Source organism: Protopterus annectens, chromosome 11.part0 (genome assembly GCF_019279795.1).
Source record: "Protopterus annectens isolate FY-2018-M chromosome 11.part0, PAN1.0, whole genome shotgun sequence".
In the NCBI taxonomy this organism is placed as follows: Eukaryota; Metazoa; Chordata; order Ceratodontiformes; family Protopteridae; genus Protopterus; species Protopterus annectens.
The window spans coordinates 833,094,763-833,120,870 of NC_056745.1; the positions used below are offsets into that span (position 1 = coordinate 833,094,763).

The following is a 26,108-nucleotide window of genomic DNA, read 5'->3' on the forward strand; positions in this document are numbered from 1 at the left end:
TTCTTTTCTCAGATCCTCCTTCAAAAGAAAACCCATATGAGGATATCGAACCAGATGGACGATGTTTGGGGAACAAATGTGTTCCATCTTTCCCAGGATCACCTGTACTTTCTGCACCTGAAACTCCAACCAAGGTATGTAAATTGTTTGGGTGGGGTGAGGGGACAAAGAAACACTTTTGTGTGAGAAATAATCATTCAGTTTCTGACTGATAAATGCAAAAATCTAAATCATGCTCTAAAATCATTTTAGTTAACCTTCGCTATTGGGGTACTTTGAATGAATCTCTGGAACATTCTACAGTCACCTGTAATCCATCTTAACAGCATGAAACCAGTGCTTAAGTTATTCCTCCAGACTAGGCACGTCTGTCACCAACATTTCATTGTGTAAATATAGGTGTATGCAAAAATAGTAGTACATGAGCATTCCTTTGCCAAATGAGAGACTTTGCCTGCATATGCACACTGGACTCTGCATTTGGCTGGAAGGTAATATGTCAGGATTTTTTGCAGACAAGAGGTGTGTGGACTATGCATATGTGTGACTTCTCTTCCTTATGATACTAGTAGTGGTAATATATTGCTGAAAATGGGATCTTATTGTAAATGTGTAACTCTGATGCATCAACCTTGTGCTACAGTAGAGCCACCCTCTCCCAAATCTTATCCATCATTACACATTACCTGTCATGATCAATCATATCTGAGTCAGTGCACTGTATGTAATTCAGTAGGAAATTATATGTACTGTGATCCTATACATGAGCAAAACATGAAATCCAGAATCTGTGCTGACTTTCCACATGGATTCCCACCCTTTTTGTTGTGCTGTTCTCTAAAACTGTGGAGTCATGGACAGGTGCGTTACCATGGTGAGTATCAGTTGCCTCTGACTTGCCTGTCGGTAGAACATTTTAGATGCAGGATGTTGAAGAGTATACTTATGTAAAGCATTATATTGTTTTTTACAGAGAATATCAATTATATGTTCAGAAATTCTACACTTAAACTGCCTTAAAAGTTTTGCCTTTATAAAAAGATTGACATGTAAAAGAGCCATATAAGTAATCATTTCAGTTCTGCAATTTATAAATTGTTTAACATATAATGTACAGTTTCCACATTTGAAACAGCCAATAGGCCTGTCCCTACTAACAGTATTAAATAATAGCTTGAAATATTTTTTTTATAGAAACTAAAAAAGTCTGCTAATGTTTTGCCACATCTGTAAATAAAGCAACAAGTATAAGGAATACATTTATTAATATGTGAATCAGATAGTTATTAATAAGCTGTATAACTTTATGACTATTATTTGCATAAGGACTAATAAGCAAAATTTTAAATATATCATTGACTTGGTGTTTATTATATTGAAATAATGATTGTCTAGGTTGATAATCTGCTTTTAGCCTTAAAATATTGTCAGTGTGATAGCCAATATTTTTAAATCTGATCACTATTCATCAAAACAATTTTCATATTCCATATTGGTGGAATAAATATGTTTTAATTCTTGTAACTTGACTTTTAGGAATATTTATAATCATGTGATTAGGATGACAACTAGAGGCTAACAGCAACTTTTTTATTATATGGTTAGAGAAATAGCATTGTATCTAAACTATCATCAGCATTTTTAGTAATGGTGACATCCAGAAAATAAAGAGTGGTAGAATGAAAATGAAGCATAAATTCTATGCCCTCCTTGTTTTCATTTAAATATGTAGCAAATTCCATTAAATCCATAGTATCTGATGACCAAATTAGCCAGCAGTCATGTAAGTGACATCACTACATGTCTGTACTGTAAAGAAAAATACTATGGCTGCTTTCATGTATAAGCATGTCTTCTAAATAAGAGATAAAGATGTCTGCGTTCATGAGGGCGAAAGTAGCCTCCATTGTAGTCCCGCAGATTGTAGTTAATGCTGGTTGCCAGAAAAGAAAACACATTTAGTCAAAATATAGTCAACTAAATGGAAAATTAAGTTTTGGAACCAGGACTGTATAACTGAGGTTAATATAACCAGTATTCAATGGTATCAATACCCACCTAATGTGTAATACTTTTAAATAAAGCATTAACATCCAAACTGTAAAGAATCCAATTTTGCTCAATTTGCACAACTTGTATAAATTATAGAAATTGTGTCATATCTTACAATTGTGAATACACCTAAGGTAGCAAGGGAAAAAGATACTGTGCCAAATATTGTGAAAGAGGCTCTGTTAGTGAACCATGTCGACTATAGGTCTTACATACGGGTTAGTCTGAGTTTAATGTATTTTATGTAACAGGAAAAAAAATCTTTGTCTCAAAGATTCAGTTGCAATAAGCTGAGTACAAAGTTTTGGCTGCTAATACTCTAAAGTTGCATGATGCAAAAACCAGTATCTAATTTGATTTGTAAAGTGGGATCAGTAGACTTTTTTTGGTAGTAAATGCTATTACTAAACTGAATCATTGCTTCTTTAACATAATCAGTTGTATTTAAAACAACCACTGCACCACCATTGTCTGTATTACTGATAATGTTCTTATTATTAACTAAATTGTTTAATGAATGATGGTCTTGAACAGTCAAATTGTCATAATGACGGGTATAGTAACAGCAATGGCCAGATTTTCATCAAGCATAAGAGACATGCAAATATGCATAAAGGAAAAGTAACATCCAGCTGTCGCAATGGTGTTAAGGGCTGTAAGCCAGGTTTTCTTATTTATGCTTTTTTAGTGTCCATTTCCAAGATTTCACCATGTGCAAGAGAGAAGGCCTCATTTTGGTGTTTGACTGTTCAATACTACTAATTTTTGACAATTAGTATTTCTGTGAAATTGTTTCTGACACAGCTGAATCAAGGAGCTGTGATTTTAAGAACCTATCTCCTTAAGTGTTGTTTTGTTGACTTCTTACATGCTTGTAATGCATTGTTACAGAAATGTGGAAGGAAGGCTGTTTTCTAGTGGGAATTTGTACACCTGTGATGCTTTTGCTTAAAACAAATGAAGATAGAAATTCCCAAAAAGTAGTTGGGGAGAAAGTTATTGCAGCTGTATCAGTACAGAAAGATTCTGCCCAGTCGTCGTCCTGCTGCAAGAGAAAATGTTTGTCTCCTAATGACCTAGAAAGTTCTGCTGTTTCTTCCATCTTCCCAACTTCCTCCCTTATTTTTTGGAAGTGAATGCCAAAAACAAGGCTTCATTAGTGACACTTGCTTAAAGAAAAGTATGGAGAGGTATAAGGATGCTTATAGTAGGTAGAAGAGGGGACAGAGCAAGAATGGAGAGGGACGGCTCCATAATTACTAGATTCAACTCTTGAGTACCTACTCGACACTGTAGAGTGCAGTCCTTCTTCCATCAGCCTCTTTGAATGTTCATGCATATGTTTCTATACATTATAGCAAATTAAGCAGCTGCTACCATAGTGGTCAGTACCAGAATTCTATGCTCAGAGAAGCACACCGAAATTACTTTCTATCGCATACAAAGATGTCTATCTTTTGTACAGAAATTCATACAAAACAACAATTCTGTGCAAAAACTAAACTTGCTGCATGTCACATTTAGTAACAAAATGTTGTCTCTCTGTCATGCCATCTATGGCAAAAGATAAGAACTCTTTAAGTTGCAGAATGTCTGATGATCTTGTGTATAAAGTACCTCGTATGATTCTGGCCTTATGTCAGCATTTTAAAATGTTTAGATTCAGAGCCCCTGAAAAGCTGCCAGTAAGCTTTGAATTCATGTATACATAGGAGTAATAAACCAGTGCTCACTCAGAAGGGGGTAAATGTAAAGAACTTACATTTATTTACACAACGTAAAATTCACATGCGATATGAGATTGGTGCCTTAACTAGTGAGTCGTTAGCTCTGCTAAATTTGTTTTAAAGTTCTGCTAATCAAATCAAATTAGAAGTTAGACAGTTAATATAACCATTTTTATGAGTTTCAAAGCAAAAGAGTTTTGCTTGCTTATGTTAAGGATCAGAGGCATACCTAGTCAAAGTTTAGATGTAGCTCATAATGCAGGTAATTAAAGGATTCATTCAGGCTAGCACCATACAGACTGCTTGCACTTGATAGATGTGGGATTAATGTATTTTTTTTTATTAATGCATGTTTTCTTTGGATTACAGACTCCTTTGAACACAAGGTTCAAGGTCATATAAGAGCTGTATAGCAAAAAAACATAACTGAAGTGACAGCAGAAACAACCAGCAAAATAGTTTTCTTCATAAAAATATGAATGAATTAAAATATGACTGTATTCTATTTACAAAAGAATAAACATGGTACATTAATCTTAGTATTGGTATTTTGTTTTGTAAATGAAATGCAAATTTGTGTTTTAATATTTTGCTGGTTGCTTAATTTGTTAACTATTTTGCACTATTGTAGTTGTGTTTTTTATTTTATTTTTATTTCAGGTAAAATATTTCACTGGCTGCTTCCTTTGTTAACTCGATTAACTATTTTAGGCTACTGTATTTATGTTTTTGCTTTACAACTCTTAGCTGATGAACCCATTGTTCAAAGGGGTATACAGTCTGATGGCTACACACATGAAATAGCAGAAGGTGGAGATTAAGTGAGGAGAAGAGAAAGTGAGACTTTATAAATCATGTAGAACTAAGCTGAGAAGAGGAAAGTTTACCAAGTGGTAGAAGAGAATGTGGTAGACAGAAGAGGGATTATGTGCAAAGAGGTAGATAAATGGGGAGGAGAGAACATGAGGAGGGTAATAGGTAGTGGTGATAAAGTTGACAGTGACAGCAGATTTGAGCAGAACATTACTAGTAAAGCAAGACGTTCTAAACATTTTAAGCATTGTAGAAGAGCTGATAAATGCTTTGGAATGCTATTAATGTTTAGCGAAGCAGAGTGTTAATGAAAGCATGATTGGACTGATCAGCCAGCAGAAAGGAGTGGAAAAGATGAGATTAGTAACACTTCAGGTAAAATAAATGGTGGGGACAGCAGAGTAGAGGAGCCCAGTCACAGGAAAAGTTAAGATAAAAAATAAAAGTGTATGTCATCCTGTATTCATCCTTCTGGTACAGTTAGTGATGGTGAACAGGAGAGCTGTTTTGTTTTGATCCCATATCTGGATATACTTGGGGTATCTCAAGTAAGATAAAAATCTCTAGTGAGGGTTGCAGATATTCCTTTCCTGGGGAAGTCTGTACCTTTCTTGGTTGTCCACAGTTTATGAAAGCCTTACGCTATGGACTTGCTCTTTAATAGGGCAGCTGATGTAAAACGGTTGTGCCTGCAAAGCAGACATGCCCCAGTTTTGGAAGTCAGGTGGGCAGCATTGCTGAAGGTAAATAAGCTCACAGAAAGTTATCAACAAGTAGTCATTGGTGCCCTTGGAAGCTGATGATGTGTTGTAAGAGAAGTGCCTCTGTTTTTTTCAGCCTAATAAATCCATATACATGTAGGAAAGTTCAAGAGAGTAGAAACGATTTTGTACATTACTGAAAAGGAAAGAAGCCAAGACTGGTGGTGGAGTAGATGACACAGGCGTCTTTTATTTATATGTTATTGCTCTATGTTGTATCTTGGCTAGTCTGCATTTGCAACATAAATACAGGCTCACACGTGTGAGGAGACTATTTCTATATTATGCATCTGTAGAAAAGGGTAGAGGCTATGTGAATATAGAATATAATACCAAAATTATTTCCTGAGCCTCTTTTAAAACAACATTGACCTTTCCTCTTTTGTTTTAATTTTACTTTGTTAATCTGTTAAACCAGCAGGCTTGCTGAATACAAGGTTAACATTATGCTAGTCAAAATGATCTATGTAAGAGTATATATGAGTAAAGAAACAACAGTTTCTGGTAGCATTTACATGACTGCATATAGAATTACATATATGCAGTCATGTAACTGTATATGCAGTCATGCACTTGCATGCATATGCAGTCACATGAGTGCATGTACAGTTACATATATTTGTACAGCACTCATTCCCACATTTTCAGTGAACTGCAGCTTTGGTGCTATACATGCTTTATCTGTAGGGGAGGAAAAACAAAGTATATACAGGGTAGTTAATACACACATGGCTTTAGAAACAAGTAGCTATTGACCCCTAAAGCCAAGTAGTTGGATAGAAATTCATTAAAAGTACATTAGTTATTTTTTATTGACAAGCTCAAGTGGGAGTACTCCAGAGTAATGGAGCTTTGCTTTAAAGTTGCTATCTCCAATTAGGTATTCGGTTCTTGGAGTCATAAGGATAAAGGAGACATTTTCACTGTCAGACTTCTGTTATGCTGTTTCAGAACTTATTGTAGGAGCCTTTGAAAAGTGGCATGAGCCACATGAAGTTCAAGAGATGAGGCAGTATATGAAAAAAATCTTCAAGGGTGGAGAATGCTATCTTATCTTTGGCTACAGGGGAGAAGACAATCTGACCATGCTCTTTAGTAGAGTCAGAAACTTTGCTTTGCCTAACCTGTCTGTGAATTCATTCATTCTAGATATTAGCTGTGTCAAATCTGGAGATCTCATTCAGTCTCCTGAGATCATTACAAAATCATATGAAGCCATCCCACAGAGGGAACAACGCAGTCAGACTGCTTCATTCACTTTTGGATTTGTCAATAAAATCCAGTTTAAAGTTATTTGCCAGTGTTTCTGTATACATTGTGACATTTGATGAGTCAATTGCCACTGCTGCAATGTGTTTTCCTGCTTGCCCTCCCTTAATTTTTGAGCTGTTTTTTAATAAAAAATCTTTTAAAAACTTTTTTTTATTAACCATCACCCACTAAAAAATATAATTTCTCCAGTTGTGATGCTACGAAAGGTAATGTGTGGTACATCTAGAGTCTTTAATGGGGCACCTTCACACATGCTCCCATTAAAGATTATGGACACAAAAATACTTTTCCTGTGCTAACATCACTGAGGTTAAAGTTCCCTGTTTTTCCTCAGTGGCGTCAGTGCAAGGAAACTGCATATTTTACAGTTATTTTTATATATGTAAATATAAATGTTCCGTGATGGGGTAGCTTATGCACTGCATGCTGTGGTGTTGTGGTGCTAAAATCACTTTCTCACTTCTCCACTTGTTTCTTTTCTTTAAGACTGTGGTACCATCTACAGTTTATGTTTACTTTGTCCCCCATCACAGTTTCAATGATGTTGAATTAAAGCTGTTCTACTAGGTAGCTCAGAAAAAAAACTCTTTATTTCTTAGTAGAAACTCTTTGTGTATTGTTTCTGGGCTTTGGAAGAAATAATCGGCTTCCAGCAAGGGATATTACTAATAGGTGGGGATTGGGATTTCATTTGTAACCATGAATATGTGTCTGGGGGATCAAGAAGGGAAAATATAACAAAGGAAGGCAGATTTGTGAAGAACTTTATGAAGATATTTGGAATGGAAGACGTAGATTCAGTACTACGAGTTCGGAGTGAAATTATAAATTATTCCCCAAGATACAAAAAACTGGGCTATTTCAGATTATGCGTCAGTAATAATGAAAATCAAAACACGGGGTAATTAAATAAAAATGAGACACTGGCGCTTTCCCACCTATCTGTTGAAAAGAGAAATTTAAGGAATGGGTAGTGGAAATTACTCAGGAGGTATTAGAGAAGATAGAAATTTCTTTTGAAACTATAGCTAGAGAGTGGGATAAAATTAAAGTGGAGTTTAAAAATAGGGTGGAAATAAAATAAAGGGAGTTATGGTTAAGAAGTAACAAGAATTATTTAGAGGGACTGACAAATGTTAAAGTACTGCAAAATAGGGGGAATCTCACAGAACAACAGGAGGAGCAACTGCAGAATACTAAAGAGAAAATAAAGGATTACCTCTATAATATGCTTGAGTTTAGAAAGATTGCTGTTAAGCAACTGTTTTTTGATAATAACTGTAGAGGAAGTCTAGAAAAACTTTTAGCACAACGACTCAGGCTACAGAATGTAGAAAGGGTAGTTACCAAGCTTAGGGAGCTTACAACAAGGAAGATAACAAGAGACCCTGTAGAAGTATTAGAAATATTTGGAAATGTTTATGAAAGTCTGTATAAAGCAGAACAATATGGAAATCAAGAAAAGGTACAAATGGAAATGTTTATGGAAGAATTAAATATGCCAAGGCTAGAGGCAGAGGAGGCTCAATTACTAAAAGGATAGGAAAAGATGAGATAAAAATGGTGATGTATAACCAATCTACAGGATAGTCCCCAGGAGTAGATGGTATTCCTATGTAAGTTTGGAATCAAGGAGGGGGGAAAATGATAAAGATCTGGAAGGTTTTGTTTAATAATATTTTAAAATGGTAAGTGCCAACAACCTAGAAGAAAGCAGTGGTAGCTGTAATACCTGAAGAGGGTAAAGATCCATCAGATCCAGCTTCATTCAGGCCCATTTCAATATTAAACCATGATTATAAAGTGTTTATGTCTATAATGGCTAAAAGAATGGCAAGTGTGATGCCAAAATTGATAGATATGGTTCAGTGTGGTTTTGTGGAGGGGAGGCAAACATTTGACAATATTAATAGAACACACGATCCAGAGGGAAGCAGAATGTAAGAAAATACCACTGTTGTTGGTGGGTCTTGATGCAGAGAAAGCATCTGACAGAGTAAGCTGGGATTTTACAAGCAGAGCAACAGAAGCATTTGTATTCCCTAATACAATTATAAAGTTGATTAGGAGGATGTATGAGGGGTAGAAGGGTGGGTGAAGTCCTCTCTGATAATCTCTGCTTGAGCAGAGGAACCAGGTAGATGTGTCCTCCCTCCCGTTTGTTATTTTCATTATATTTAGAACCATTGGCAAAGAAAATAAGGGACTCAGAAGGGTATAATTGGTATGGTAGAAAATGGTTGTGTTTGCAGATGATATTATTGTATATTTGACAAAACCAGAAAGGGACATTATAGTGCTGTGAAACATATTGAGATGGTTTAAAACTTTGTGGGATACAAAGTTAATGAAGCTAAAACAAAGGCAATAGCAGTAAATTATGTACCCTCATACGAATTGGTTCAGCAATATCCTTACTTATGGGGATATGATAAAATGAAGTATTTAAGAGTATGGATTAAAAATGATTCTACTGTGGCAGCTAAGGCTATGTGGGAAGAGAATAAACAAAAGTTAATACAAAAATTGAGAAAATGGAAGCTCTGCTATATATGGATATCAATAGTAAGATACAAGCAGTTACAATGCTTTTAGTCCCTTTAATCTTGTACAGAGGTCAGGTGTATTTTTGTCAACCAGGGGAGATATTGTGGATAGCAAATGATAAAGAGCTAAAGGATTTAATCTTGGACGGGAAGATTGCAAGAGTGAAATGGGAGAAGCTGATTCTTCCAGTACAACAGGGCGGATTGGGATTACCCAATTTGAAGGGGTATTTCATGACAACAAAGTTAAGGCTCCTATACATAGCACAAGCAGAAAACTATATTTCAAAGTAGAAAGATGATGATGATGAAACAGGGGTGAATCTCAAGAAACAAGGAGAGACTGGAATTTGAATGCAGACCTTTAAGGATAATAACAATAATCATACAGAGTATTATATTCATAAAGTAGCAGAAAGTATTCTAAGAACTAAGCCAACACAGGAATGAAGAAAGAAGATTGTGCCAAAAGGAATGACTACAATTAGGGATACAGACAACAGGCAAGAGGGGGGGGTCGAATTTATTGGAGAAAACTGGCAAAAGACCCAAGGTACTGGGTGCAAATAACTAGAGAGGGAAATGTAATAGAATGGCAAGACATCAAGAGCTTATTTGGTCTGCAGTTAGAGAGTGCTTTCCGTATCAAGGATTGATATTAGATTATAGGCACAGAGTATGAAACAGGCAGATCATAAATGAAAGACCAGCAATCGTAGAGTGTTTAGTGGAATCTAGAAGAAGTTGCAATTAAGAAAGGAATAATTAGCAGAGTATATGAAATATTGCATGATAATTATAAGAAACAATCAGAAGAGGTTAGAAAGGATTGGGAAGAGAGACTGGATAAGCAAGTCACAAAGAAACAATGGAGGGATATATGTATGTCTCCCAAATATGCAACAAAGTCTAGAAGATTTAGGATCTTTGCTTGGAAGTGTCCTCTAACCAGGTTCCTTTTGGTGTAATATGGATGGTTGCTGTCATATGCCAAAAAAACTGTTGGAATAGGTTGGTTTGCGGTAAACTCTGGATGTAATTTGTTGGAAACCATAATTTTAGTGATAGTAACATCCAAATAATTAATTTCATCAACATGAAAATTATGAGTGAACTTAAAGTATTCACAGATATTGCTAATGTGTTCACAAAAACTGTCTGCCAATGTTTTTTCACTTTTCCACAAGACAAAAATGTCATCTAGGTAACGCAAATAAACCATCCATCTACAAACCCTGAATTGAAAATGTTTCTTCTCCCATGCTGTCACAACTAAATTAGCATACATGGGGTCACAGCTTGACCCCAGGCAACACCTCTAAGTTGTCTAAAAAATTCATTTTCAAAGCTGAAATATTTATGTAATATGGTGTCCATAGTAAAATTAAAAAGGGGGCCTCTCAGTGTGGTATAGTCTAGTAATGCTTCTGAAAATATTTACAAACCTATGTCATGAGGTATGGAACTAAAAAGGTCTACTACATCAATGGTAGAAAATCCTGTAGATCCTAAAAAATAATCTTGCTTGATTCTACCTAAAAAATCCCAGGAATCTGTTAACACATGGTCAATAGCAACTAGTGTATCTTTAAGTAAACAATCAATGAAAACCCCTAATGAATAGGTAGAACTGTTGTGAGCCGCTATGAAAAGGTGGTAGGGTGGGTGGAACACATTTTTGTGTACCTTCGGGATCCCAAATGCTGTAGGGATATAGGGGTGGTCGTTGTATAAAAACTTAAAAGTCTGTTCATTAATGACATTTTGAAATATGTTGTTTTCCAAAAACAATAATTTTCTGTGAGCAATATCTATCTCACTTCTGGATACTATTTCATAATGATTTATATCATAAAGCAGATTTGCTATATCATTAATGTAGTCTGACTTTTCCACTAAAACAACCCCACCCCCTTTATCAGGTCTCATGATCCTATATTGATCCGACTCCCTAAAATGTCTTAATACTAAGGCTTCCTCTTTAGTAAGGTTGTAGATTTTATCCTTATGGGAGTAGAAAGCCTGATAAATCTCTTTAGTACATAATCTTTCAAAGTCAGCTAAAGTGGGATGAATGGGGGGGGGTTAAACAGACTCTTCCTCTTAAATCTGCTACCTGAAGAAACATTGTCTGTTCCCTGGTTGAAATGTAGTTGAAAGTTCAATTTTCTAATATAAATTTTTAGTTCAGTGAGCACGTCTACAGTGTTCACTTTACTACCTGGTACAAACTTGAACCCTTTTCTAAAAAGGGAAAAATGTGCTTCAGTAATAGCCAAGTCTGTGTAGTTGTAAATATGAAACCCCTGTGAGCAAACCAATTTCAATTTAAAACATACAACACTAGATTGTGTGTACAAAGTAGTATTCAATATCAGTTCCCCTTCCTGTTCTTCCAAAATTGTCTTTGACCTTTGGGTCCTTGTCCCCTCGGTGTCTGAGGTCGCCCTAAAAAATTATTATTATTTTGGTTCCTGTTTCTGTTTAAAATTCTTTCTGATCTTCGTTGAAGTGGGAACTCTTGTTCAAAAACATCATCTATCCCACCTTCATAATGTAAAACTTCAGTATCATAGTTATTAGACTCTAATCTAGGGTCATATTGACCTGACCTAATCTCTGTCTCTTGTCTATCCTGATTGTAAAAAGGGGGATTTTCATAATAACTTTTGGGAAGTGGGTATGCTTCCTTGTGTTTGTAATCCAATTCATCCCTTTTTAATTTCCCATTTTCTAGAAATATTCTCTTTAGCCCGCTGTTCAATCCTGTTAAAAATATGATCATATTTAACTTCATAATTGATAAAACATACATCTTCCACAATGTTTTGATTTAAAATATTAATTTCATCTCACAAAGTTCTAATTTTGTTATTATTAATTTTAATAATAAAGTGCAAAAAGTTCTATGCCATGTCTGTCGAACATGGCAAGTAATTCATTAAGTTCTTCTTGTCCAGAAGTGATACCATTCGGAAATTTATACATACGGAGTCCTTTGGGAACTCTTTGGACTCGTATGCATCCTGACAAGTAAGCATTGTCAATCTGCAGGCTACGTATCTTGCTCATTTTTAGTTCAAAGGTACAGAGATGAGAGTTAATGTCTGTTGGTCGAATAGGTCCTTCCTCACGGTTAAAATTAAGATCCCTGCTGATCCATTGCTCAAAACACGTAGTCCGATTGGTGCTAGTATTATTCTTTGAATTCCCTTGTCCACAAGGAATACTGTTAACTAGTGTTGAATTAGAAGAACCAGGACTAACTGGTACATCTTTTCCTGTTTGTCTTACTGCACCGGAATTTGCCAGCGTGTGTGATGACTCCCTAACAGCAAAGTCTCCTGGGAGCAGTACTTTTTCTAGGGTAGACTTCTTCTGCTGATATTGTAGAGACATAAGTTTTATTAATTGTGTTAAGTTCCCTTCTTCGTTTATCAGTAAAAGTTCTGACGAATCATTTGAAGCTGAAGACAATGTGAAATTATTCACGTTAATCCCGCTGTTGGTATACATAACGAGTGGTTTGCACTAACCACGTTGTCAGGCCACAATAAAGGCAACGTTGGTTTCCGACCACGCAAAACAGCACCAAAACCATACAAAAAGCGAATTCCGAGAAGAACTCCACACAAATGAACCAACAACACCTTGTGAAACCAGGACAGATACCAATAAACAGCCGGTATGATGAAAAACACTCCAATTTATTAAAATAAAAAACAGACTGAGTTAAGCACTTTCTCCTGCCATATTAAACCAATAAGTGCTTTTATATCTTAATCAATTGATAATTAAGTTAATTAATCAATAATACAATTAAAATTAAGATAAAATAAGCAGGTTAGCTTGAAAACAATGGTGTAAAAAGGGGAAAGTGCAAAAAGAATGTTTAAAAGTACCTATTAATCTTCAGTAACCTTATAAAACAGTTGCCCTATCTTTTAATATAATTAATAATGTTCCTATTCTTCTCATATTTAAAGCATAATATTTCATTTGCTCACAGTCTCTGTATGTTCACAGATATCTGCATATTTTTAGCTACATGGTTAGGTAGCTCAGTTCTGTACACTGGTTGATTAACTAGTAACATTTGTGCAGCACTTTACTCGCACAAAAAAATCTCTCACGTTTTAGGTGGGATCAGGGCTGGTGTTAGCTTTTTTGGGGCCCCCAGCAAATGTCAAGTTCGGGGTGGTCCCCTAGGCACTTCCATCAGAGTATCACCCTGTCACTGCCATCCCTTTGAAGCAGCCTTTTATTTCATGCTGCAAACTTTTAGGAGTAGTATGTACAGACTGACTTGTAGCTAAAATGCTCTTACAGTACAACAGGTCTATGTACCACACTATGTTTACCCATCTCACATAGGGACAGTCACAGTTACTGGCATTTTAGTTACAACAGTGATACCTTATAGCAACTCTATGTATAGGTCTGGACTTAGGTGAAATGCTGTCTATATGCTTTAAAGTGTATTTTCTTTCTTTTTTTTTTTTTACATACTCTTTTCATCCAATGATGGCTTCAACAGAAATAATGATTAAGGAAAGAAATTCACTGCTGCTGCTCAGCTTCAGTTTTTCCTGCATCTTTTCAACATACCTTTCCTGACCTTGACAGCACAGTAATAACCATTTAGGAAAAAAATCAATTAAGCTGATGCCCCCAGTAACCATATGGGTTATATATGCTCTGTGATGCATTTTAGAGCATTTTCCCAACCTTTTAATCCAGTGATGTCCTAAGTAAAAACTATGAGTAAGAAAAGAATTTCAGTCTTTTTTTTTGTATTTCAAGGAAGACATAAGTTGTGCTCAAGGAGTAATATTCAAAGATGACAAAACAGTATCTCACAACCAACAAACCAGCCATTTGTTGTCTAGATACATAGGTCCATTCTGGGAATACATCCTGCCTCCCTAACCACCCCAAAAAAGACAGTCACTGCCTATGCATGTTAGACTGGGATAAAAGCAGAGGTTCAAATTGCCACGTTTCAAGTGAGTGGTGACATGCATGTACATAGCATGCCTTCTCACTCCTCAGCCTTAACCATCAAAGGCAGCTACCTGTATGTGTGCCTGATGTGAAACTGAAAAAATAATGATTACAGTAATGTATTCTACTTTGTTGTTCCTAGACAGTACACAGTACACTGCCCCTGCACAAGCTATAGTAACCTTTTTTGTACACCTGCGAGGTCTGTGAGAAAAGTAAAAGAAACAATGACCACACTGTTCTCATCCCAAACAAAATCCATAATGATCTCATGTACAAAACTTTATGATTTGACAGTAATGAAGGAAAGAAGTAACCAACCCCACCCCCCCATAACCACATAACCTACAGCAGCTTTCTCTGTACACACACATCTGGATAGGGCTGGTTTTAGAATGTGTGCAGTTGAAAGCAGAGGGCATTATCAGCTTTATCCTAAAAGGGTCAGCCCCGTTCAGGTTAAAGAGCATAATCAGAAACTTAATACATTTTTTTTCATTTTTCCTCAACCAGAAGAGCTTTTGTGGGGCCCTCACACAGTCAAGCACTCAGATTAGTCACTCCGGCCTGCTGATCTCTCTACTGCTTACCTTGCTTATGTTCATTATCAGCTTTATCCTAAAACGATCATATCAGAGCACTGTTCAGGTTAAAGAGCATAATCAGGAAATTAATACATTTTTCGTATCCATTAGCTGCTTTTGTGGGGCCCCCACACAGTCAAGGATTATTAAGGGGCCCCCCTTGAAGCCACAGGTATTGCAGGTATCTAAAGCTGGCTATGTTGTTGGTTTTATTGGAGAGAATATCCACCAAGCAGAGTTTAACTAACCTGGAGGCACTATGTCAGTGGTAAAATATTTAATGGGATTGTGCTAAAACACTCTTAAAATAATCTGAATAATCTGAGATATCTTTGAATTTTAAAGGCGATATAAGTAATTTAGAGTTATTACCCACCTGCTTTATTAAGTATACAAGCTTGTTGTACTAGTAGTAGATAATACTAGTTATAGAGATGTTAACTTTTAAGTATGCAAGCCAAACAAGAATACAATTGATGCCATAGGATAGTAGAGAATGTGTGAACAATACAGTATTGCAGTTTTGCAGTAGAGAGGGAAAGATGGAGGGCAGAAGATTAAAGATTCTGAGAGTAAGGTATAGCCTTAGAGCTACTGCTATATAGTCTTCAAGACTGAATAGAAGATATGGTAGGTAACTGATGTAGTAGATTATGTGTGGCTGGGTAGCACATGTTGGACTTAGTAAGTTGGAAGCACTGAATGTATATATGAGGAGCGTGATACCAGGAAAATACTGCCAGCCCAGCTATATGGAATTTTGTAAATAATCATATGTCATTTGTGAATAGCAATATGATTCATATGCTTGTCTTACAAATGTAAGAGAGCTGTATGTTATGTACTGAGCTTCAAGAATGTAACCACAGTGTACCCTACTGGAAAAGAACAGAAATGTATATAAACTATATACCTGTGCAAGTGTATGTTTTAATAGTAGAATCTGGAACATACAGAGTTAACTTGCAAAACTTCAAGAAAATAAGCTGTAATCAAAGTGTTTTATGACTGTGTTTCAGTGCAGCAAGCAGGCACAATGTCTAGAGCTAGAGGTTTTCCTATTTTCTGGAAAGAGAAATAATTACTAGGTTTCAAATGCAAAAGTGTTTACTTGCTTTACATCTTCCAGTTCTAGGCAAACATCTGAGAGATATGTATTTTTCACAGAGAAATTTTTAATTTTGTTAAGTTTCTGTTAGCCTGGGAACTGAAGTTAGGTGACAAAGAGTGATGTCATCCAAGCTAACCAAGCAGTAATGTTGATTATTAATTTAAGAACTCTCTCAGAGACAGTGTGCATTTTGTATCTTGTCTTGGACCTAGAAACATCCATTCAGCACTTCTGCCTGCGTGTTGCTCTGTAAGTAAGATTTAGGCATAGTATTTTTTTAGATATAGATAGGAATATAGTAAAGATTGGTTTAGATATTTTCTGTATTTATTTGAGACTGTCCTGCAATGTTGTTTTAAAATATTTTGTGTGATTCTGAACTATGCAGTTACTGTGTTGATTGAATATTGTCTTGTTCTTTTATTATTTATTATTCAATATAATTAAACCTTTTAATTGTGGCTGGTTTCTTTAGAGTACTTGCATATGTATTTGGTGACACTGTATAGGCTACTAAATAACATTGAAAGTCTTGGTCACAGTTACCATTTGGGTAATAGTAACATTACACAGTAGGATTGGTCACCCTTTGTAAGGGCCTTAAGTAGCTGATAAGAGGGAGTTGGTGGCAGTGATAACTACCTTATTGTCTGGGCAGAAGGGGGCATAGCTAGTAAACCTGTGCTGGCCTTCCCCAGGAGTGTCTGTGTGTTTGTATATAAATCAAATCTCAAAGTGTGTGTGTGTGTGTGTGTGTGTGTGTGTGTGTGTGTGTGTGTGTGTGTGTGTGTGTGTGTGTGTGTGTGTGTGTGTCAGCTTCTTCGGCAGGGACACGAAGCACTGGTTGGTCAGAGAGGGTGCTGGAGGCCTTGGTTTGACCCCTCAGCTGAGATCTTAACCCAATAGCTGTGCCAGTGAGGAGTCTTATTAGGGATCTGGAGACCCAGACTGACTGTGATCTCTGTGTGCTCTTAAGGGAAATTTTATTTTACTGTGTGTGCATTTGTCATCCTTCCAATGTGTACGTCCCTCACTGGTGCTAGTGGTGAGGATTGAGGCTCCTTGATTACTGGGCCAGTGCAGGGGCATCACAGGGAGTCTGAGCCATACGTGAGTTGGGGAGGAAAGGTAGTAAGGCTAGGAATATTGTTTTTTTTTTTATAGTCAGTACTGGTACTTGTACATAGCCAATGGGAGAACAGGTATTGTTTCTGATATCATATTTGGTAGATACCTGGACAGCTTTGGGCTAGGCAAGCAGCTCAGTAGTTCCTGGAGCTGTTAAATAAGCATGTCCTTGTGGCTTTAATGCTGTTTAAGCCACATATGTTACCAATATGTTGAGAAGCAATTCTAGTAGCTGCTGGGTTTGCAGAATATTGTTAATGTAATTGTGTTCGCTAATCTGAATTAATGCAAACTTGACCATCATTGGCATGTAATGTGACAAGCAGTTCCAGCACTTACCCACCTTTGGTAATCTTTGTTTACTGCTTATTGATTGCTGTTTTTTATGAATTATGAAATTATATAAACGTGTTATATTTCTGGGGACTGGTGAAGAGTAACGTGAAAGAAAAATGGAGAAAGGAGTGAGGTGAATACTAGTAAAGGTGCACAGAATTAGATTGGTGGTGCATTTAAGGGAGATGTATGCAGGTTCCACAAGGACAGCATAAGCACAAAGTTATAGAAGTTACCGGTGTGTGCACTGTACTTGAACATGTCTTGGCATAGTTTGACAAGTTGGCATCATTCCTAGATAATGGCCTCTCAGGTTTTGTAGTGCAAATATAACACAAGCTAAATTAGTAGACAGCTTAAATGCCCCTTAAGGACAGTACACACACACACAGCATTATAAAAGTACCAGTGTGTGCTCTATGCCTGAAGGGTCCAACAGCTGGGCAGGTCAAACACATTACTAGATGTTGTCTCTCCAGTCTATTTTTTTCAAACATTGCATTGAATAAATCACTGTGTAAATTAAAGGTGTTTTTTGCTTTGCTTCAGTCATTATGGAATCTATCATAACTACATTTGGCTGTTATTGGCATCACATGTTATTTGTGCAATGTAGTGCTGCATTTCTAAGGCCATATTGATTTACATATTGCTTAAACTGGCTATAATTTGCCATCCTCATTTGCTGTGACATTTTATTGTAAGTAAAAATTTAAACAGAGTCAAACACAAACTGAAGAAAATTATGAATTTAAGCAGCCTTACTGGAAATGAAGATGATGATGAAGGATGATACCCCTAAAATGTTTTGCTTGGACAAGAAAACACATATTTTCTTTAGTTCTAGTCTGGCCACTTGCTCTTTTTTTCATATGAAGCCGTTTGTCTCACCAGGATTATGAGTTATGGTTGAAGTTAAGTCTCTATTTGCCACAATGTAGGACATATCACATAACCAAAGCTGTAATGTTGGGCATTCCTATCTCTTTTCAGACTGCATAACCTGCAATTAAACTTTTGTGTATGTATGTATGTAAACAGTCTTCTATTTAGTTAGCCCAGCTGTATTCTCCTATTACTTTTCAGCTTTCTATAAGCAATGCAGACTTATGTAATGCACTTATCTATGTGTACTGAAATAATTTTGTTGTTCTACGCTGTTATTGTTTACTTACTGTGGTTACTGTTGTTGTGCCATACAACCCAGTCTGAACCTGTTATTGGCCATTTCTGTTCAGTGCTAGACCCAAGTAAACATACTGTGACAAAAGGAGATACTGCCAGCCCAACTAGCTGGAATTTTGTAAATAATTATATGTCATTTGTGAATATCAGCATGATTTATATAGAAGTGTGATGAAAGGAGATACTGCCAGCCCAGCTAGCTGGAATTTTGTAAGTAATTATATGTCATTTGTGAATATCAACATGATTCATATAAGATGTTTGTGTTACAAATATAGTAGAGCTGTATGTCATATAAGATGGTTGTACAAACATGTGCTGAAGAGGTATTTTACAAAGTGCTTTTTTAAATGTATCCACGGTGTACCTGCTGGAATAGAACAGAAATGTACACGCACTATTGTAACTGTTTAAATGTATATTTTAATAGTGGAAACTGGAACATAGGAGGTTAACTTCAGAAAAATAGCTGAAGTTAAATTACTTTATGGCTAGGCCATAAAATTATGTTATCTTTCAGTTTCAGTAGCAGGAGACACAATGTCTGTACTAGAGATGTTTTCTGTATTGTTTTTTAATGTGGAGGAATGTAAATTATTTTATGAATTCCATCATGTGCCAAAAATCTGAGGAAAAGCCCTTGTATATGTATTTTTACATGTAGATGCTAAATATTACCAGCTGCCATCAATGGTTGTTTTGAGCCTGGAAACTAGGAGTCAGATGACAAGCAATAGTGTCATTCTGCAAGTTATCCAAGCAGTAATGTTTGAGATATTAATTTGAGAACTTTCTGAAAGAGAGAGAGAGCATTCTGTATTCTGTCTTTGACCTGACAACAACAACTAGAGAGGATCCATTCACCACACTTCTGCCTTGCTCTGAGTAAGTAAGTCTAGGGAACAGTATAATTCTCTTAGATATAGTCAAGAGTATAGCAACACTTAGTTTAGATTTTTTCTTTATATATTTGAAACTATCCTGCAATGTTGTTTTAAATATTTCCAGTGATTTTCAATTCTTATGTCACTATAAATATATACTATTTTCTTCTTTTATTATTTATTATTAAATATATTTAAACATTTCATTCTGGCTGATCTGTCTAGAGATATTTAAGTTCTGAGAGCACTTGCATATTTATTTGGTGACCCTGTGGGCCACTCCTAATAGCCTTGCTGTTGGTCAAACTACCATTTGTATTAATAGTAACACTACAGAGTAAGATTGGACATCCTTTGTTAAGGGCCTTAAAGTAGCTGATAAGGGGTTCTGGTGGCAGTGATAAAGGGGCATGTAAACCTGTGTCAGCCTTTCCCAGGTGTTTGTGTGTGTGTGTGTGTGTGTGTGTGTGTGTGTGTGTGTGTGTGTGTGTGTGTGTGTGTGTGTGTGTGTGTGTGTGTGTCAGCTACTTGGACAGGGACATGAAGCACTGGTTGGACAGAGAGAGTGCTGGAGGACTTGGCTTGGAACCCTGGCTAAGGACTCAGCTCTGTAGCTGTGCCAGGGAGGAGTCTTACTGGGGATCTGGAGAAAGAGGGAGAAACCAGCCCCAGACTGACTGTGGTCTCTGTGTGCTCTTAAGGGAAATTGCACTAGATGCACTATGCTGCATCTGGAAATACTGTTTGTGTACCTTGTCATCCACCCTATGTACATCCCCCACTGGTGCAGTAATGAGGATTGAGACTCCTTGATTACTGTTGCCAGTGATGGGGCATCACACATACATACATACATTCATACATAAATAATTTACTTACTTAATATGATGCATGCCCCAATAGAAGGTTTATATTTCTAGTGTAAAATATAATCTGCTGTTATGCATAGAGCTTGAAGTGCTGTAGATTATTTTTATTTATTTATTAGCAAAGTGTTAACTGGGTAAGTGAAGTGGTATAGCAACCCTTTCCAGTCTTGACCTGGGACAGTTAAAACAAGTAAAGTAATGAGAAAATTTGCAGAGCTACAAATGTGGTAGAAAACATTTCAGTAACATAAAAAGAATAAAACAATTAACAATTCAAGTAATAGATCATAAACAAAAGAAAAAATACATGGTCATAACAGTCAAGAGATTTTTGTCAAAAATTATGTGAGAGATGTTACAAAGTAGACCTTTTGTCTGTACTAATAAACATTACAAAAACAATTACACTTTGCTTCATTGTGTTAAGTATTCCATTAGTGCTGGAGCTTTGTAAGGTTTAATTGTTTTAACGTCATTCAGGAGGTTGTTACAAAATGCAGGATATTCTCTGGAGAAAGCTCTTTACCTTACGGCTGTTCTGAAGTTTGGTCTGACTAGTGTAAGAGTGTCATTTCTCTTTGCTCCTTCTGTATTCTATATAGCCTCAGCATTGTATTTTCAAGAATGTGGACTGGTACCATACCACAAGTACAGGTGTGATATTCCACAGGTAACTACCTACTTTTCATGGCCATAAGATTACAAAAATTATTGCACTGTTGGCATGCATTACTTTTTGCAGGTCATTCAGTATTTTGTCTTCCCTTTGTTGGAAAGAAGTTAAGTGTAACGATCTTCATCACCTGATGCATACAGTCGTGGAACTTCTTAAATTCTCCTATACAGTCAGCCTTGTACCCATCTCCAGATGAGTTTGCAAAGATGAAATCCTAGCTTTAGTGCATTTCCCAGGTATCACGTTGATGGCTGTCCACTTAAAGTCAACAATTTGAATCTTGGCATCAGGTCTACATCCATTCATTCCTCTAATTGCAGCATGATATGGAGCACGTATATGGCCATGTCCTTCCTATCTGTCAGGATGTACACATCTGGCATTGCTTGCTTGTTGACACTTTGCCCAAATACATAGGCATTTTGCACATGTTCAGGCATTTGTTAGAGTCATTTAAGTGGACCCACCCATGAAGCACATTCTAGAGTCTCTGAAATCCAGAATTCTTTATGACATAGTCAGTAGGAGGTCTTCATGGAACTACTTTGCCTCCCCTGATGAATAGTATGTTGTTGAAGATCATGTCAATGGTAGCTTACATAGTTTTCCTCTCTACGAAATTGCTTGCATCACAATTTCTACAAAATTGCTTGCATCACAATTCCTTGAGATTTGCTGCTGAAGAGAGTAGCTGATCATTTGTTGTTGCTTGCTTCTTAAAAGAATGATGACTCCTTGCTTAAATCATCTCTTTTTTGCATTTTTGGGAACGTAGTGCGAGGCAGGCTTTTCATTGCTTGTCACTGATTGCTCTTTCTCCACAGTACAATGAACTTGGAGTGAGAGTAATAAAGTAAGGGAGTGGATAGGCAAAGATTCATATTTGTGGAGTAAGTACTCCTTCAAAAATAAATATCTTTTTGTAGTTTTTGTAGTCTGTTCATAAATGTGGAAGGTGGAATACATGTATTTTGAATGTAATTTGTATTTGAGCTATCACTTACAAGCAATATTTGCTGATCAGTAGTTCTGAATACATCTAGTGAATCATGTCATTTCCTAATGTTGGGCCTGTAAATTTTTACAGTAAACCATGTGTTTTACTGTTTTCAGAAATTCCTTTCCAAATACATGAAACATCCATGAAATGCAACTGCTTTCTTTAAACTATACTTTAACCTTCTGTTGTACTTTTAGCTTACTACATTCGTCTCTGTTTATAACCTGATAACGTTAGTATCAGTCCTGTTATGTCATCCTGAATGAACACTGAGAACTTAATACTTTGCCTTACTTGTCTTATTATGGAAAACATTTCACTACTTTCCAATACTGTGTTTTAACATGTTATTGTTTGCGGAATAGAAATATTTTCAAATATCTTGTGAATACTTACTAGTAACGTGTGCATCACTACCCAGCTGCTTGTTTTGTTTCGTCACAGTGTGGTATTGTTTATATCTGACTACCCTACCTGTCTGGGTAACAAGTGGAATGAATGAAGGAATGAATGAATGCATGAGTGAATGATAGTGTGAATCCTGTTACCAGTGTTTCTTAATGGATGATCTGGTATTTCCACACTGACCAAAAAAGAGCAGACAATGAATAACCCAAAAATGGACAACCTATGTCCACACTGCGATTATAGAGATGGTTGTCAGGTGTCATCCTGGCATACACCTTCATGTTGTTTAATGTATGCTTGCAGGGCCACCTCTAAACATTTTGGTTTCAAGAGTTAAACCTGGAGAAAACACTCTCTACTCCAAATTTCTCTGTACTCTATGCTGTATGCTCTTTGTGGGCAGATGTCACTCTAGTTTCCATTGCAGCTGCCCTCCTCACCCTGGACTAGAAATAGTCCTGACTACTTATATGAGGATGCTTTTGGGTTGGGTGGCTGTGGCCAGTGGTGTTCTGAAGTATTTGTCACACCTTCCTTATTGTATGAGACAGCCCTTCACCAACATCGTTGCATTTTGTCTTCTCATCAGAATCCGTTGTGAGACAAATCCAGTGTAGCACATACATGGCCTTGTTTCTCACTTCCTTGTTTATATTGCCTGCTTCCCTGCCTCCTTAAACACTTTGCCCGCATCACTGTGCTGTCTGTGGGAGCTCTGAAGCTGCACTTCTTCCCCTGCACCATTGTTTACTATTCCCTTCTGTTCCTGCATAACTCACTGGAATATTTACTATGCCATGTTTTACTGAGTCAGCCACCTTGCTTTGCATCTCTCTATACTTGACTGCTGCATGAAGGTGGATGTGGTGTCTAACAGTCAGATACCTCAATGATATCATACTTTAGTCTTAGTGTGAATTACAGGCTCTTTTTACTTCTGCAGGTCCTTTTGGCATGCACAGTTGCCCTTAAATTGATCAGGACCTCACAATCTTTAACATTGCCACTGCCAGTAGTATGACCTTATGCACTCGACTGCACATGACCTTTTTGCGTCTTTTACAGCCAATCCTGACAAAGCTTCCTGGTCATCTGCTTCTTAGTTGCACTTCATCTAACCTTTCTATACACATTCTGCTGTCCACCAGAACCCCAACACTGCTGTCTCAAATAAACTTAATGCAATTATCAGTGGCCTGCACTGTATTTTTTGAACTTCCTTCACATATGAGCATTTGTAGACCACTGCATGCCTATGTAGTTTATATCTGCCACTGTTTGAAGTGTCTGAATGGTACTGAATTGTTTTTCCTTGCAGGCACTCTGTATGCTGATTGTGTCACATGAGTAAATACACTCTCAATACTGTTTTGTCAGTGATATTGCCTTCAGCATTAATAAATATAACAGCGTTGAAAGTTATGTCTGGCTCTGGAGGTGGTAAGAATCATCCCCTATCCCCTCACCTATACAAATATCCAAAGAGCAATGAGGGTCTCTGGAGTCAGTACTTCAAGATAATCATTCTGCAGTGTAACTTATAAGTTGTGGGAAGCATACTTGAACCACAGTAAAATGGATGAAGAAGGGGGCATCAGAAGTGGTAAGCCATATGAACAGTATACAAAAGAAAAATAAAATAAAATAAAATAATGCTGTAGACACAGCAGACACTGTTTATTGTGTCTGAGAGTACTGCCAATATTTGTCACACAACAGAATGCAATAATTTTGTGTGTCTGTCTTAATTTGCATACTTTTACTACTTCTGTTATGAAAGACTTTATTAGTGAAGATGAAAACTCTTCGAGCTGGTTGTCTTCACTCCAAGTGCAGTCTTTAACCATTCTGTTCAAGCCAGAAGTTTGTTTTCAGCAAAGTAATTTGTAATCAGAGGTGTAGCTGGCTTTTCTAGTGCCTGAAGCTGACTTCTGTACTGGTGTCCCACCACCCCAGCTCTTTGCTCTGATGTACTGGCACTCGGAAAAGATAGCTGGATGCCAGGTACATACCCCCTCCCTCCCTCCCTTCTGCTCTAGTTCTTCAGTAGAAGAGCAAAAGAAAAAAGTTTACTCTGTCTAAATATGCCTCCCCCCAACTTTTCATTGAAGACACGGCTTCACACTGCCCCAGCTCTTCAATGGAAGAGCAAAAGAAAAAAAAGTTCACTCTGTCTAAATACACGCCCCCTCCCTTCACTGGAAGACATGCCCTCACCCAGCCCCAACTCTTCACTAGAAAAGCAGTGGGGAAAAAAAATCTTGGCTCTTACTCTGGCTTTGTAAGCCAGATTCACATGCCTTCCTGTCCCTAGCTCTTCATTAGAAGAGCAGCATAAAAGAAAACAAAAACTTGTGTTGCCTTTTTAACTGTAACAAGCTGCTACGTTTACCCTACACAAAGTGCTGATGCTCTAAACTGCCTTTCATTACTGCCATACAGAAATGCTAGTAGAGAAAAAAGAATGCACTTCATGACAGGACCCTCTAATACTTTGCGCCTGGGGCAGCTGCCCCCTTCATCCCACCATTGCTGCACTACTGTTTGCCATACAGACACAGATGAGGTAAGAAGCTCCAGCCAAAATCTATCCACAGCACCAGTAAGAAAATGTTTGCACATTATAAGATCATCTAATATCAAGCAGCATTTGTAAAGTGAATACCAGTATTAGCCCCTTTCATTTTTGTCTCATGGAGATGGCTATGTTATTGCACTTTCAAGGAAGGCTGCCAAGGCATATGAGCTTTAAAAGTGCTGAGCTGTTGTTTTTAAGCTTACACGTGTGAGTTATCTCCAGTAACAATACCCTGACATTAGTACTCACGATGATGCATTGTGATGCATGGAAATCAAGATTCATTCATAAATAATTCTTTATTTATAAGCACACTGTAATCACACATAGACAAGAGCACCACATTTTGCATAGCCTTCTTGGTCCTCAGGTAAGGATGTAACTGAGGTATAGTTCATGCAGCACAACTTAGCAGGCTTGCAGTAATGTTTTAAACTGTTAACCTGGAAACTGGCAGGATAAATAATCAAGAATAGTGTTTTGACATATTGTCCCGTGGCCTTCTCTCAACACCTAACACAGCTGGACAAGAGGTGGAAAAAGAATGGAAATAGATCAGATATGACATTGTCGCCACACTCCATTCATTCATTCATTCATTCATTCATTCATTCATTCATTCTCTGATACCCACTGTCCTCTTCAGGGTTGGGGAGAAGCTAGCTTGGGCATCACTGAATGTAAGATAGAGAGCCATTATAGTTACTAATAAAATCATTAGTGATGTTCATGCCACCTATTTTGAAATGTCGGCACTAGAAATGCTGAGTGCCGACACAATAAAAAAAAAAAAAGCTGACAATCTAGGAGAACAGTGAATCTCGAAGATCACTCTTTTTCCTTTAAACTGCTTTTTCTGCAAGGGTGTAAGCCTCGTTGAACCTTTTATTGTGTGGGGGGGGCAAGCCCTCCAATCCCTGAATTTATATAAACCATCTCTGAGATAACCATACATTGGAAAAAAGGGAGTATTCTGTAAAATGGTCATCTCGAACTTGGTATACATAAGTCCTGCTTTTTTGGCCATTCAGTCTCCTTGGTACAACATTTCAAATGGTTACCGATGGTTTATTTTTGTTGTTATTAAATACAAAATCAGAATTGTGGATTTTACCACAAGGAGTCAAACTAGAATGGAATAAGCTTTCAGTTTTGGTCTAATAAAGCTGGAAAA

General features: G+C 37.0%; 1 protein-coding gene across 6 annotated transcripts in view; it reads left to right on the forward strand.

Moving 5' to 3' along the window:
* Window positions 1–26,108, forward strand: part of DENND2A (DENN domain containing 2A) — a 2,268,767-nt gene that overhangs the window by 840,557 nt on the left and 1,402,102 nt on the right. For all 6 annotated transcript variants that reach the window (XM_044088248.1, XM_044088247.1, XM_044088242.1 and 3 more), the window contains one exon: window positions 13–134. In XM_044088248.1, coding sequence (XP_043944183.1) covers window positions 13–134 — 122 coding nt within the window. The remainder of the gene's footprint in view (window positions 1–12; window positions 135–26,108) is intronic.